The sequence below is a fragment of the Anabrus simplex genome, chromosome 1 (genome assembly GCF_040414725.1).
Source record: "Anabrus simplex isolate iqAnaSimp1 chromosome 1, ASM4041472v1, whole genome shotgun sequence".
NCBI lineage: Eukaryota > Metazoa > Arthropoda > Insecta > Orthoptera > Tettigoniidae > Anabrus > Anabrus simplex.
This window is the reverse complement of record NC_090265.1, coordinates 17452794-17469866: the sequence shown is the minus strand read 5'-3', so window position 1 is coordinate 17469866 and position 17073 is coordinate 17452794. Positions and strand designations below refer to the sequence as shown.

Here is a 17073-nt window from a genome sequence, read left to right as displayed (position 1 = left end):
CCATACAGTGAATCTGATATGTACCAAATTTGTTAGAATAAGTGACATTAATGTGAATAAGTTGAGAATAAGCAGTGACAATAAGCAGAAATTGGGTGTCAAAAGTCATCATATTTCATATTTCGATTTGTCACTCCAAATATAGATGGATATCAGAAACTCAGATAGGTCAAAATATAATGTACAAGCAGAGGGGAGGAACTAGGAAAAGAAAAAGAGCAATCTTAGAGGCAGAGGAGGAAATAAGGAGTTGAGAAAACAGCAGTAGTGGAAGATGAATTCTATTGAGTGCGAAAGAACTTTTACCACTTTACTAATTTTCAATATAGTAGAAGCCCGTTATAGCGACAATTCATAACGTTGAAAAATTTACTCGCTATAATGGATTGTTGTTACATCCAACTTTTTTTGTAAAAGTTGGGAAAACTCCATACACATTAAAATTGGTAAAAAGCGGCAATTAGTTTGTTCAAAACTTGCATTTTTGCAGATGATATCCATGCTACGGCTTACTTGTAAATTTCTAAAATTGAATTAAACGTGAGAGAATATCACTATCCTCTGAAATCGGTGATGTACTCCACCATATCTTGAGGTGTATCCCATTCTTACCTAATTCAGTGTTTAGCATTAAGCGACTGTTTACTTCAGCCTTTATTTTTAATGAATTAACAACTGCTATCGGACATGTTATTTACGTATTTATTATGAAAACAGTTCTTCTCTTTTATTTCCATTTTTCTTTACGGAACAAAATTGATGGGTATAACCAATCGATGCCAACATCGCCTTCAAATGTCGATGAGAGAGCTCACTAGTGGACATAGCGAGGAAACGATACGATGATGATTGATCGTATGCAATATAATCACTGGGGGCATAAATCTCGGTAGTGGACAAAAATCGTAAACGCTAAACTCTTTGACGTCCCTAATGCTCCAGAGCGCTCAAATATTATCACCCGCCTGCCGTGCTAAACGCTCCAAAGCGCTCGTCACACTCACGTTCATTAGAAGTGTGTTGAGAGAGATATTGGAGGGTCTTGTAAAACCATACTGTATTCCCTTGACTCAGCAAGCTGTCAGGACTTTGTTGACAGCATTTCCTGCGTATATTTCCCAAGCAGACCTACTTTATTAACATCGTCTTAAGTTAGAGATTATTCTTAGACACCATGTCGTCTAATCGTGGAGTTGTGTCGAAAGGTTCTTATGTTGCATTGCATGCAACTATTCTCATGTTTATACCCATACTGAAACTTGCTATAATTTGCATATGATTTTTATTTTTGTTTTCCACCTATTCACTACATAATTGTTTGTCACTAGAAAATCATTTTACTACAATACTATATTAACAGGGACATGTTTCGCTCAACTTCCGAGCATCCTCAGCCTTTATAACTTTTCTCAATGTTAAGACATAACATTATTAATTTTACTTATAACTAATTTGTACTTAATTATAATCTTAATATTAAGTAGTAGAATACATTAACAGAAAGACATCTGCAGACACAATGAACAGATTAACATTTAAAATAACAGTGTTAAAAGTGGAATAGACATTAATTCTATTAACACTGATGTCCAACACATGGTAAATCCCAAAAACAATGAAAAGATTTGGCTAAAATTCTCTTCCTTTTCTTTTCCTTTGTTTTTACTAACTCAATAGTTAATGAGCTATTGTATTGTGCTACTTAAAATTTGAGTCATAAATCTTGTTAAAATTCAATAGTATCTAAGGCTTAAAAGTCTTAATGTATATGTTGAAATAGTGAGAAATGTTCTACGTCTCGTATTAATTTGATACTTCTTGCAATAATTTATTATGAATAGCTAGGTAATTCTTGTTGGTATTTTCCTGAACTAGTCTTGGATTGACGAGTTGACATGTTGCTTGGAAGTTGTTTGTTTTCTTTTTAGAAGCTTGGCCAAAAGGGACTTCAAATCTGAGCAACTGGATGTTGATCTACAGTGACTGACAGAGCAAATGCAACACCAAGAAGGAGTGGTCAGAACTTTATGCCAATTGCAGGGTAGACTGACGTCACTGAGGTATGCTCATGATGTGAAATGCGCCGCTGTGCTGCGCACGTAGCGAACGATAAATGGGACACGGCGTTGGCGAATGGCCCACTTCGTACCGTGATTTCTTAGCCGACAGTCATTGCAGAACGTGTTGTCGTGTGCCACAGGACACGTGTATAGCTAAGAATGCCAGGCCGCCGTCAACGGAGGCATTTCCAGCAGACAGACGACTTTACGAGGGGTATGGTGATCGGGCTGAGAAGGGCAGGTTGGTTGCTTCGTCAAATCGCAGCCGATACCCATAGGGATGTGTCCACAATGCAGCACCTGTGGCGAAGATGGTTGGCGCAGGGACATGTGGCATGTGCGAGGGATCCAGGCGCAGCCCGAGTGACGTCAGCACGCGAGGATCGGCGCATCCGCCGCCAAGCGTTGGCAGCCCCGCACGCCACGTCAACCGCCATTCTTCAGCATGTGCAAGACACCCTGGCTGTTCCAATATCGACCAGAACAATTTCCCGTCGATTGGTTGAAGGAGGCCTGCACTCCCGGCGCCCGCTCAGAAGACTACCATTGACTCCACAGCATAGACGTGCACGCCTGGCATGGTGCCGGGCTAGAGCGACTTGGATGAGGGAATGGCGGAACGTCGTGTTCTCCGATGAGTCACGCTTCTGTTCTGTCTGTGATAGTCACCGCAGACGAGTGTGGCATCGGCGTGGAGAAAGGTCAAATCCGGCAGTAACTGTGGAGCGCCCTACCGCTAGACAATGCGGCATCATGGTTTGGGGCGCTATTGCGTATGATTCCACGTCACCTCTAGTGCGTATTCAAGGCACGTTAAATGCCCACCGCTACGTGCAGCATGTGCTGCGGCCGGTGGCACTCCCGTACCTTCAGGGGCTGCCCAACGCTCTGTTTCAGCAGGATAATGCCCGCCCACACACTGCTCGCATCTCCCAACAGGCTCTACGAGGTGTACAGATGCTTCCGTGGCCAGCGTACTCTCCGGATCTCTCACCAATCGAACACGTGTGGGATCTCATTGGACGCCGTTTGCAAACTCTGCCCCAGCCTCGTACGGACGACCAACTGTGGCAAATGGTTGACAGAGAATGGAGAACCATCCCTCAGGACACCATCCGCACTCTTATTGACTCTGTACCTCGACGTGTTTCTGCGTGCATCGCCGCTCGCGGTGGTCCTACATCCTACTGAGTCGATGCCGTGCACATTGTGTAACCTGCATATCGGTTTGAAATAAACATCAATTATTCGTCCGTGCCGTCTCTGTTTTTTCCCCAACTTTCATCCCTTTTGAACCACTCCTTCTTGGTGTTGCATTTGCTCTGTCAGTCAGTGTATTATCCTTTATGACAACCTTAATGTGTTGGTGCTGTAACAAACTGTATATGCGTGAGAGTGTTGTTTGTTGTTATGCTGTCCAGTGATCATATAGATGTGCTTCACTTACCCCTTTGACTGCTGCTATGATGCCTCGCGGTGCTTGTTGCAGTACAGTGACTGCCTGCTTTCGTGTTTCTGCTTCTTGTGTTATACGTATGAAAAAGCTGTTGTGGCCGGCGGGTAGGGCGTTGGCGTAGTGTGTGGAGGGGAGTCTTTATGCGTTGTCAAAGTAGGAGTTGTGTCTGTTTTCGTGGTGGGAGATTTTAGATTAAATATCTTAACGAATATACTTTTTTCTGATTTGAAATTTTGTAGTAATGTTGGCAACTGCTCTATTAACGGACTCTTCGTTTCGATCGCATCATTCAGGTTTTTTCCTTTATTGAAATATTAATCCAAATGGATATAAATATTTTCAAACTCATTCATTAACTTCCCTTTTTCTTGATTATTTTGAGGTCTCTGTCTATTGTGGTATATTGATGTCCAGTTTCTTTCATGTGATTGCTCATTGCAGAACATTTGTTGTGCTTTAAAGCTTTAAAGTGTTCCATGTATCTAGTAAGAAAGCTGCGGCAAGTTTGCCCAACATATGAAAAATTACACTGTGCACACGATAGTCTATATATCCCAGATTCTTGATATTTATTATTATTGGAGTTTACTATATTGTGGTTAAAAAATAAGGTTTTGTTGGTGTAGTGTGCCTTGAAAGCTATTTGTATGTTTCGTTTTTCAATGGGTTTACGATTTGGTGGATAGCAGGATTGGTGTAAGTAAAGGTTGCGTATTTTGATTTTTTAGTATTTTCCGGAGTAAGATTTGTGGCTAATTTGAGTTTTAATTTGTTAATGATTCAATTCACCATCTCTATATTGTACCCATTAACTAGTGCTAGTTTTTTTTTTTTATGAATTTGAGTTCCTTTGTTAAATTAACGGGCGATAGGGGTATTTTGAAGGCTCTGTAAACCATGCTAAAAAAGAAGATCAGATGTGTGCAAGCAGTTCATGGCACGTAAGTGGGGTTGCTGTGCTCCATCACACCCTTATTCACCAGCCCTTGCTGATTATTTCCTTTTCACCCACTTGAAGGAACACTTAAAAGGACAACGGTTTTTTCATAATGCCAATATTCAATGCAATGTGAACACTAAAATCAAGAGCATCCTACAGGCTACCTTCCTCCAAAGTATTATTTATTGTCTTTAGTGTATTTTAAAAACAGTTCTTAAAGGACATGGGTTCTTCCATTTTTAAAATTATTACACAGCTACAATGAGTATCGTAATCTGTTACAGGACGTTATGGCTGAAGAAGTCTTATAATAAGATGAAACATGTCCAAAGTATGTTTAATACCGTATATATTAATATTAAATAGTTTTCACTTGTAAAGTGTAACCATAGTACTGTTCATTAAAAGTGAGAAAATGTGCAGTTTTTCATTTCATTGAGTATTTTATATGATAACATTGCCTTTAATTGCTACATTCTTACTGATGTTTTAGTAATGACCTATGTTGATTTCAGTTGGGAAAACCACAGTCTTTCTAAGAATCCTGTAGTGAAGCATGCGTACATCAGCTAGTCTACAAATAAATAAGAAAATCAATCATTTACCATATTTATTGGTCACAGCTTGTAGATTTGCTAAGTTACTGTGGAACACTTCAAAAAACTTATTTTCTTCACTCAAAACATATGAACATACCGCCAACGTCAGCTTTTTTTAGATGCCGGCAGAGGTACATTGTCGTCGTCGTCGTCACCATCATCATCATCATCATCATCACCCAACGCCAATTTCCAGGGTGTGGTGTACATCTTCTGTTCCAGGGCATCTTCCCATTTGAGACCTCTCTCCTCCACATCTTATTTCACTGTGTCTATCCTGCATTTCCTTAGCTTTTCCCCTGGTCTCTTTCCTCGAACAATAAGGTCGAAGTATTGTCTGGCAGGTCTCTCGCTCTTCATTCTCATGTGCCCTATCTACTGAAGTCCACGCTTCTTTATTACATTGGTAACAGGGACCTCAATGCCAGTTACCTTCTTGTTTACTTCATACCTGATTTGGTCCTTTCGAGCAATTTGATTCATAGTTCTAATGAATCTCATTTCTGTTACCTGAATTCTGCTGTAGTCATTGTTTAGTAGAGAACATGTCTCTAAACCATATATGAGAATCGATATGAAGTAGGTGTGATAGAGGGTTGTTTTTGCTTTTTGTAGTAGTTTGCAGCCCCAGAGTAGATTTCTGACTTGATCTGTGTCCTGCTGAGTACAGCTACAACATTTAAAGCTAAAATTTTTGCTCTCTTCACAAGATTGATAATGATGCCTGATTTAAATGCACTATGTTTTTCACAAAGAGCTTATTACATGTTGTAAAATAATAAAAAAACCAGCATCTTCAGTGACTCACAGACATGAAGCCTTACTATTTCAAGTTTGGAGACGTTGATATATTTAAATGAGGCGTTCTCAAAACAAAAAGTGAAATGAACAGTGTTTTGAGTAATTCAGGTGAACTCATAATAGATCCCAGGGAATCACTGGAGAGGTGGAGGGAATATTTTGAACATCTTCTAAATGTAAAAGGAAATCATCCTGGTGGTGTTGCAAACAGCCAAGCTCATGGGGAGGAGGAAAATGATGTTGGTGAAGTTACGCTTGAGGAAGTGGAAAGGATGGTAAATAAACTCCATTGTCATAAAGTAGAAGGAATAGATTAAATTATACCTGAAATGGTGAAGTATAGTGGGAAGGCAGGGATGAAATGGCTTCATAGAACAATAAAATTAGCATGGAGTGTTGGTAAGGTACCTTCAGATTGGACAAAAGCAGTAATTAATTGCACCCATCTATAAGCAAGGGAACAGGAAGGATTGCAACAACTATCAAGGTATCTCATTGATTAGTATACCAGGCAAAGTATTCACTGGCATCTTGGAAGGGAGGGTGCGATCATTCGTTGAGAGGAAGTTGGATGAAAACCAGTGTGGTTTCAGACCACAGAGAGGCTGTCAGGATCAGATTTTCAGTATGCGCCAGGTAACTGAAAAATGCTACAAGAGGAATAGGCATTTGTGTTTATGTTTCGTAGATCTAGAGAAAGCATATGACAGGGTACCAAGGGAAAAGATGTATGCCATACTGGGGGGCTATGGAATTAAAGGTAGATTATTAAAATCAATCAAAGGCATTTATGTTGACAATTGGGCTTCGGTGAGAATTGATGGTAGAATGAGTTCTTGGTTCAGGGTACTTACAGGGGTTAGACAAGGCTGCAATCTTTCACCTTTGCTGTTCATAGTTTACATGGATCATCTGCTGAAAGGTATAAAATGGCAGGGAGGGATTCTGTTAGGTGGAAATGTAGTAAGCAGTTTGGCCTATGCTGACGACTTGGTCTTAATGGCAGATTGTGCCGAAAGCCTGCAGTCTAATATCCTGGAACTTGAAAACAGGTGCAATGAGTATGGTATGAAAATTAGCCTCTCGAAGACTAAATTGATGTCAGTAGGTAAGAAATTCAACAGAATTGAATGTCAGATTGGTGATACAAAGCTAGAACAGGTCGATAATTTCAAGTATTTAGTTTGTGTGTTCTCCCAGGATGGTAATGTGGTAAGTGAGATTGAATCAAGGTGTCGTAAAGCTAATGCAGTGAGCTCGCAGTTGCGATCAACAGTATTCTGTAAGAAGGAAGTCAGCTCCCAGACGAAACTATCTTTACGTCGGTCTGTTTTCAGACCAACTTTGCTTTACGGGAGCGAAAGCTGGGTAGACTCAGGATATCTTTTTCATTTTTATTTTAATTTTTTTGCTAGTTGCTTTACGTCGCACCGACACAGATAGGTCTTACGGCGACGATGGGACAGGGAAGGGCTAGGAGTGGGAAGGAAGCGGCCGTGGCCTTAATTAAGGTACAGCCCCAGCATTTGCCTGGTGTGAAAATGGGAAACCACGGAAAACCATTTTCAGGGCTGCCGACAGTGGGGTTCGAACCTACTATCTCCCGAATACTGGATACTGGTCAGGATATCTTATTCATAAGTTAGAAGTAACAGACATGAAAGTAGCAAGAATGATTGCTGGTACAAACATGAGGGAACAATGGCAGGAGGGTACTTGGAATGAGGAGATAAAGGCTGATTTAGGAATGTACTCGATGGATGAAACTGTACGCATAAACCGGCTTCAGTGGTGGGGTCATGTGAGGCGAACGGAGGAGGATAGGTTACCTAGGAAAATAATGGACTCTGTTATGGAGGGTAAGAGAAGTAGAGGTAGAGCAAGACGACGATGGTTAGACTCGGTTTCTAACGATTTAAAGATAAGAGGTGTAGAACTAAATGAGGTCACAACACTAGTTGCAAATTGAGGATTGTGGTGACATTTAGTAAATTCACAGAGGCTTGCAGACTGAACGCTGAAAGGCATAACAGTCTATAATGATAAAGAGAGAGAGAGAGAGAGAGAGTGTGTGTGTGTGTGTGTGCGTGCGTGTGCGTGCGTGCATGTGTGTGTGTGTGTGTGTGTGTTATTATACGACTATGGTTATTATTACTTGTATGTATGGCTATGAAGGGTAACATCCATTTAGTATTAGTATTATTATTACATCATATGTACATACAATATAATTGTGCTGTTTGTGAGGTTGTCACAAAACGTGTTGAACATAAATATTTATATGAGCTCAGTTAATGTAAATACCTGTAAATTAATATTATATAATTTATTCTTACCTGTGCATATATAATTTGTAATCCATAATTGTGAAACACACTGTAACTTCCATAATGGTAATAGGTGACGAGAACAATGAAGAATGTTCTGTACATTATAACATATGTATTAGGCACTCTAGAATTTTCATGAAGGTAGTTTTTTTGTAATGTATCTTTCTGGAAGCCTGGCCAGGACATATATAAGGAGGTGATCTTGATGGTGACAGAGAGTTATTGGTTGAAGAGTTATTGTTTAGTAGAGTTATGGTGTAGCAAGATTATACATGTGACATGCTTTTACGCAGTCATCTGTTTCAATTGTGTGTTAAGGTTGCAATCTCCGCTGTCGTGTACCAACCTCCCCAAGGCTCGAACCAGCGGTCTGTCAGATAAACAGCTGCCGGGATTCGATCTCAGGGTATCAAGGGAAATAAGCTAGTGTAAGAATATTAACTAGTAATACAGGACATACTGTAATGCCAGTGTATTAATTCTATTGATAGTTTAATAATGGGAATGAAGAAGAAACATTTCAGTAAGTTAGAATTAGTGGAGAATCTTAGTCAGGCAGGCGTCTGCAATAACTTGTTTACAAGAGAGGATGTTTGTTACTGACAAACCAGCGTCTAATAATCAGTACAGAAGCACTCGGCTTTGCGACAAAGAGATCAAAGACAGTGCAGTTGTACTCTGTCATAGACAGAGAGACAAAATTGCAAGGAAAAGGACAGAGATACTAGTACCCAGAGAGCAGCACTTACTGGGACAAATAGCTCATAATAGTAACTAAAGGGCGTAAAAAAAAAAAAAAATCACTGAGCTTTCAGTTCACTGCATTTCTACCTGCCAATCCTTCCGATTTACCCAGAAACTTTCAGTTTTTTAACTAGTCTTCCGATTTTCCACTTTATTATTACTTCTTCCTATTTTTGACTTATACAGAACCTCCAGTATGGTCAATAATCTTCCCTAGGACAAATTCTTGTGTGCTTGTGTAATTATGCAACTTCATTTGCAAGCGTATTTATATGATACTTTATTTGGCGAGTGTATCATCCGTCACCTTCGTGTATAGTGTTTCCTGCTCAGCACAGCAGTGTGTGTGCTTTACACCTGGAATTCAGGTTGGCAATCATTGTACAGGTGAGGGAGGCTAGCGACTCCGTTAATTGGGATGAAAGAATGAGTTTGTTATTGTGTGGTTTGCACCCTGTTAACATCATTTCTGTGCATACTTTTGTTGGAGTTGCTATTTGCTTTAACATCACACCGACACAGATAGGTCTTATGGTGACAATGGGACAGGAAAGGCCTAGGAATGGGAAGGAAGCGGCCGTGGCCTTAATTAAGGTACAGCCCCAGCATTTGCCTGGTGTGAAAATGCAAAACCACGGAAAACCATCTTCAGAGCTGCCGACAGTGGAGTTTGGACCCACTATCTCCCGGATGCGAGCTCGCAGCTGCGCGCCCCTAACCGCATGGCCAACTTACCCGGTTCATTGGAGTTGTAGGCCATGTGTGTTTACTTGCGATACTGTGCTTTTCCCCCCCCTGTCAAAGTCGTATGTTAACCCGTGAAAGGGCGCGTAGAATGTTCGAACATCAGAGGTCGCTCATGGAGTTTTCCTCCATGATCATGATAAAAACAAACAGAGCTTCACTTATATTTGTGTCACAATTGATATTTCTTTATAGGTAAGTAGTACAGTAACATAAATATATTCTCATACATCTGTGTTAAACTAATTTTTTTTCATACCTTTTAAATCTAGAATTTTTAAAATTTATTTTAAGGGTTACAGAATTTTTATAAAGCTGTGTTATTTTTTACAGAAATAGTAAGACATAATTAAAGCACCAAGAAAACAATTATTACCTACTCTAACAATGCATAACTAATTATATAATTACACTGGCAGTTTTCAACCAAATTCTTGAACACTTCTCGGATTGGTGCAAGTTTATCAAGCGATTTTCGTTCCTCTCTGCTACTTATACCATCAAATCTAAGAGCTCGTATTAAGAACTTGAAATGCTTGAGAGCCATACAATTTCGAAAGAATTCCACATTAGCGCCAACTGGTGCCCATAGATCTTCCAAATTCAGGTGGGAAGCTTTCAGAATTCTTGACATATACAAAAGACCAAAGACGGCTTGAATTTCTGCAGTCATGTTCACATTTTCCCTTTCCCAGGAGTAATTACTTTCACTTTTCCTCTATCCATATGTTTGTAAATTGGTTATGTCACTCATCATATCGTCAGTGAGGAAGTTTACACACACCTAGTGGAGAGCATGCTCCAACGGCTTCTCTCTGCACTTGAGGTAAATGGGTTTGTATTTTTCGGTGGTTTGTGAACGTTCCAGCGTGTCTCACCTCTTCCAGTACTACACAGGTTGGTTCATTGTATTTACTTCATCTAGTTTACCTAGTTCCTGTAATTCAGGAACATAAATTTCAGAATGGGAGTCGTCTTCCAACACATCGGCGTCATCATCAACTGGTGTCTCTTCTGCCTCTTTAGCGAAGAACTGTCTTCAAAATGGACCTCCTTTGTTTACATTTAACAGTTCTTGCAGCTCCTCACATTCTACAGTGTCCGACAGTCTCCGAATTCTTTCATTGTCTTCTTCCATGTCAAGGCAGAATGTCAGAAAGTACTACACAACTGAAATATTTACACACTGAGCATAAATGTTTGCATAATTTCCGTAATAAAGGAGTTCACACACGGAAGATAACTCCGCCTTGCTCAGAAACACATGGGGTGGCACATGGAGGAATGCTCCAGGCGTTCGCGAAAGTGCGCTCACACCGACAACATGATCATTGCTGGGCTAAAACTCCCCCCACGACAACCCGACAGTTTGAGGAAAAGGTATTGAAAGAAACAGCCCGTAAGCACAATCCTACGACATTACACATTCATAATTATTTAGAGCTCGGACGAAAACTCCGCGAGCATCCTCTCATGGGTTAATAATGTATGAGACACTGATCTGTTTTGTATGTGGTACTTTAGTGTATTTCAGTGCATCTGTGTTCATTCTTACTTCATAATTTTAACAACTTGAATGTATTTCAGAGAGTTGTGTCGGTGACAGTTTCTGGCATTTTCTCTTCACATTGTCACGAAACATAACAAACAATATCTCCAAGTGTTCAGAGATACCTATAAAATTGAATTTCCATTAATTTTACAGTCTAATAAAGGAAACTATTATGCATTTTGTTCTGTGTGTCGGTGCGATATACATTCGTATGTATGTGTCATAAATGAGGATGATTAGGTACATTTTCATGTAACCATTTTTGTGTTTTCTTGGTTTAAGATTAGTGGTCAGTTTTCATTGTAACTGTATATATGTATGCGTTTTATCTGGTCCTTTTTTCACCGACACCGTGGTGCAATATACGTGATGAAATCCTAGAATTAAAAAAATTCTTCCTATTTTTTATTTCTAAAACTTGGCAGGTATGCGAATACATCATGCTAGAAGAATTAGGCATCCGGGCTAGGCTTCTCAAGTAGATATGTCAGGCTTACCCGCATTACTTTGAACATGATTATTTTAACCATGGTGGTTCAATTTTGTCCGTATTGACTTGAATTCAATCTATGAAAACACTTCTCCGCCTTATCAATACTTCACATTCTTTTATATTACCTCCTGTGCATGTTTCGAGGGATCAACTGCTCCCTTCCTCAGTGGTGCAAAACATCAAACAAAAATCCTTGGACTTGACACATTTGTATCATCAATAAAACAAATTATGCATAAAATCTCAAAATCGTTAAAACATTCCTTTTGTGTCTAATGTTCACTTATCCCTACTATGTAATTTAGTGAACAATTTTCAAAACACAAAATGAATAAAACCAATTATTTAGTCACTATATACTAACATTTTAAAGGCTCTTTGCTCTTTTCTTGAAAATTTCTCCTTTGCTTAAATCCTTATTTACACTCCGCAAGTCCTAAGACCTTCCATATAAACCGGAACTTCTCCTCTTAATCTTGTCCAACCATGCAAGCTGTTTTTAACCGTCAACATAGTAAGGAGAAGTGAACATTTTAGACACCAAGGGAATGTTTTAATGATTTCAAGATTTTATTTATCATTAGTTTAATTGATGACTGTATTGAATGTGTCAAGTCCAAAGATTTTTTTTATGTTTTTCATCGCTGAGGAAGGTAGCAGTTGAGCTCTCGAAACATGTACGGGAGGTAATATAAAAAATGTGTATTGACAAGGCGGAGAAGTGTTTTCATAGATTGTACTTCGGAAATATCATCAGAAGAACAGACACCATGGAGAAGCTTGTGATGGAGTGAATGATAGATTGGGAGAGACTCTGAGGGAGACACCAAATCAGATGCAGTTCCTGGTGGGAAAAATATTTCCGTGAGACTACCCTTATAGCGACAGACTGCCCGACATTGAGAAAGTATATTAGGATATCGAAATCATGGAACGCTGCCATTCCCTGTCAAAGGCAAAGGATTGAGAAGGCTGGCTCATACATAGGTTGGTTTTCAAGTGTTGGCAACCATGCTCCAGCACAGTCGTGCAATGGTGGCAGTTTCTGTCATTCTTACCAAAGTTTGTTGACCTCGACCTTCACCCTCCACATCCGTTTAGAGTAGCAGGAGAAGATGAGCAGTTGTGAACATGAGCTCGCAAAGATAGTCGCCATGTTTTCTAAGCATGATCAGAAAAGCTGATTATAACTCCAGTGTTGTAGAGGTTGCACAACATGGTAGTGTCACCGAGGACTGCGAGAGGCGTGCGGTGCAGCTACGTTACCTTACAGAACGGTAACAAGTTGGGTTGCAGCCTTCTGAAAAGGATGTGCCTCGATCTGGTCACCCACCAGTAATAGACAAACACGTACAGGCTGTGCCCGCCATGTGTCCTCCAACAATGTGAAACCAATGCTGATTCTTGCCTTCGATTGGTATGGTGTGCTCTTAATGCATACCGTTCCCACACGGCAGACCATTAATGCAGCATATTTTGTTTCAATTTTGCAAAACAATCTCCGAGTAGCTCTGAGGAGAAAACAGCGACACCTCATAGATAATCCACCCATCGTTCTACATGACAGTGTTAGGGCACACAGCAGGAGTTGTGTTTGAATTATCCAATCACTAGGGCTGGTATACTCTCCAGATTTAAGTCCCTGTGACTTAGACCAAATCCTTAAGGTGAAGGAGTCAACACGTGGGCCATCGACCGTTCTCTTCACACCATTGACAGGCTGGGCAGTGCCAATGGGATCCAACGGCTTCCGCATTGCTGAAAACACGTTGTATGCAACTTCGCTGACCATATTGAAGGACTATGAAACTTAAAAGCCACCCTTGTATTTAGCACTATAATAACAACATACGTAGGTGGTTTGAAAAGTTCTCGGAATGTACTAGAATTAAGTATCGTACCTCAGTGGAACTGCTTTTATTTTTCAACATAGTCTCCCTGTAGACTAATGCATTTGGTCCAGCGATGTTCCAACGCCTTGATCCCATCTCGAAAATGAGATTCCTCCAGGCCTGCAAAATACCACTCCAATTCGGCTGTCAGTTCTTCCCTTGTAGAAAATCTCCGTCCACCGAGGAAAATTTTCAGCTTGGAGAATAGATGAAAGTCTGATGGTGCCAAATCAGGTGAATAAGGTGGATGTGGCAACAATTCGTACCCCAGTTCATGAAGTTTTGCCATGGCAATAACACTTGTGTGCGGCAGAGCGTTGTCCTGATGAAAGATGACCCTTTTCCTTGCCAAACCAGGCCTTGTTTCACGTATATTTTCCTGTAGTTGGTCTAGGAGGTTTGCATGGTATTGCCCCATAATTGTTTGACCAGTAGGAAGATAATCTATCAGCAGAATGCCTTTTGCATCCCAGAAAACTGAGGCCATGACCTTTCCGGCCAAACGCACTGCCTTTGCTTTCTTTGGTGGTGGTGAATCAGCATGTTTCCACTGCTTTGACTGCTGTTTTGTCTCTGGGGTATAGTAGTGGACCCAAGTTTCATCTGTAGTCACAAACCGGCGCAAAAAATCTTGTTGGTTGCACTGAAAACGGGCCAGACTTTGTTGGACATTTCCAATCTGGTGCGTTTATTGTCCAATGTCAATTCTTTGGTTAAAATATAATATACCCATTCAGAAGACATCCCTACTGCTTCAGCAATCTCCCGCACTTTCAGTCGACGATCCTCCATGACCAATTTATGCACTTTTGCGATAAATTCTGGGGTCGTAACACTTTTTGGCCGTCCACTACGCGGATCATCATCCAAGCTCTCCCGACCAAATTTAAACTCGCTGGTCCACTTGGCAACAGTTGAAAATGAAGGAGCAGAGTCCCCCAGTGTGTTCTGAAAGTCAGCATGAATTTCCTTTGCTTTCATACCTTTCTTTACAAAGTATTTAATCACTGCTCGAATCTCAGTTTTTTCCATTGTCACAAATCACTACGCGGGAACTACAACAAAGAGTCGTCACTACCACACTCCTGCAGCTAGAGCACTGATGCGCCACGTGTTCACTCACAAAGGATGTGTGATTATTGCGCAGGAACCTCGTTGCTCTAGCACTGACATCTAGCGGTGATTCCGAGAACTTTTCAACCCGCCCTCGTACTGTTAACAATATGATTGCTTGTTACCTCTGAATAAATCTTTGGCACTGTGGCTGCAACACAGTTTAACACACGAGAGGTCGCGCGAAGGTCAATTGCTCACGCTTAATATTCTAATGAGCTGCTATTTTCCTTGCTTGGTAGGCCAAGGCCCTTCAAGGGCTGTAGTGCCATGGGGTTTGTTTGTTTGTTATATTCCTTTTGCAGTGAATACTCTGATAAAAAATATAAATATGTACCCTGTTTAACTGCCATTCAACTAGTACTAACATAATTACCCAGTAAAAATATTTTCTCAATGTAAAAAATTAATGAAATGTTTTTGCAAAATCTGGTAAAATTACACGAGTTTTTAAAGAACGCGAGAGGTCGCGCGTGAGCAAATTGCCTCAATGTTTACATTTGTACATTTCAATGAATGATTTGGTCACACTTCAAGATAAAACTACAGCACCACACTTCACTGAAAGCCACCATAAACCTCAAGAAATTAAGTTAAGAAACTTTCTTGGAAATGCAGTCATGTAAGAATACACTACGCGAGGCGTCGCTCGAAGGCAATTTGCCGCGGCAGATGCGAGAGTGAAAGAAAATTTAAACTACTCAGGAACACAGCAGGCAATACACTGACGATAATCAACGTCAGACGGGAGAGAGGGAGGGGAGGGATAAAACGAGCGCCCTAAGCCCTACAGCGGCTAGCAACGAAATTATTAACAAATATTTAAAAAGTGCAGCAAATTGCCACGGGTGCGACCTCTCTCGTGTTAAAGTCGGTCTCTACACTCTGAAAGAGGTTCTGTGTCAACTATTGCAAACAGTGAGCAATTTGATATAAAATAAAACTTACTTATGCCATCGAGACGTTTCGTGTTTCTGGAAGTCTTGAGATAGACTCGTTGAATGAGGAGGAAAACAGCGGCCAAAAAGAGCAGCGGGATGAGGAAGAGGTAGTTGACGATGACAGCGAGGACTATGCTGCCTGCCATCATCATGATCATCTGAAATGTAGCACAGGACATCAATTACACAAAGACAGATAAAGCTGTTCTTTACTCGCATCTAACTGTTCGAAACAAATGGATACCAGCAACTTACCCTTGTGCTTTGATACCCCAAACTTACCTTGTGTACTCCCAGCACTTTATATTACACTGCCTTCTGCCGGCCTTGTTCTAGAATTAACTTTAAGATCATATACATACTCGTCTCCCAGCCTAACAGGCCGTTCTAGTTCTAGAATTAACTTTAAGATCATATACATACTCGTCTCCCAGCCTAACAGGCCGTTCTAGTTCTAGAATTAACTTTAAGATCATATACATACTCGTCTCCCAGCCTAACAGGCCGTTCTAGTTCTAGAATTAACTTTAAGATCATATACATACTCGTCTCCCAGCCTAACAGGCCGTTCTAGTTCTAGAATTAACTTTAAGATCATATACATACTCGTCTCCCAGCCTAACAGGCCGTTCTAGTTCTAGAATTAACTTTAAGATCATATACATACTCGTCTCCCAGCCTAACAGGCCGTTCTAGTTCTAGAATTAACTTTAAGATCATATACATACTCGTCTCCCAGCCTAACAGGCCGTTCTAGTTCTAGAATGAACTTTAAGATCATATACATACTCGTCTCCCAGCCTAAAAGGCCAGGTTGGATGAGAGGCCGTTCCCCGCTTGATGTGCGAGCGCATAATATAGGAGAGAGCTGGCTCTCTGCTCCCATCGACCGCTGGAGTTCTTCAGGTGAGACATAGAGGTACCGGTAATCAATATTTTCATTCATCTTTCTCCAGATGGTGAGGACGTTGGGAGAGTCACCCAGTTACAGTGCACTAAATCCCATTCTGTGTTCATGGGCTACGGATTTTTGAAGGACACTTGGACATACACTTTTCAGTGCATTCGAACTACTTCTACCCTTCAAGCAAAATTCTATCTTCGCGTGTGTGCAGCTATTCCCTGTGCATCTAATGAGAACATTTTTCTTATTGGTCGTGTCTCTCAGTTTCCGTTATCCCCACCCCGTCTGTCATTCTACCCCATATCTCGTTTAAATTTGTATGATTCATGTACATAGATTTATGACACACTTGTATAAGAATTTAGGTACCTTTGTCTAACTATGTTGTTTAATGTCCTACTCGCTCTCCTTGAATAGGGTCACTTGTTACTTAAATTTATTCCACTGTTCGCTCTGGCTCCATGGCTAAATGGTTAGCGTGCTGGCCGGGTTCAATTCCCGGGA

General features: G+C 40.6%; 1 protein-coding gene across 1 annotated transcript in view; it reads right to left on the bottom strand.

Moving 5' to 3' along the window:
* LOC136883349 (probable multidrug resistance-associated protein lethal(2)03659) overlaps positions 1-17073 on the bottom strand; it is a 274390-nt gene that overhangs the window by 72425 nt on the left and 184892 nt on the right. Inside the window, exon 16 of the mRNA XM_067155603.2 lies at positions 15673-15823. Coding sequence (XP_067011704.2) covers positions 15673-15823 — 151 coding nt within the window. The remainder of the gene's footprint in view (positions 1-15672; positions 15824-17073) is intronic.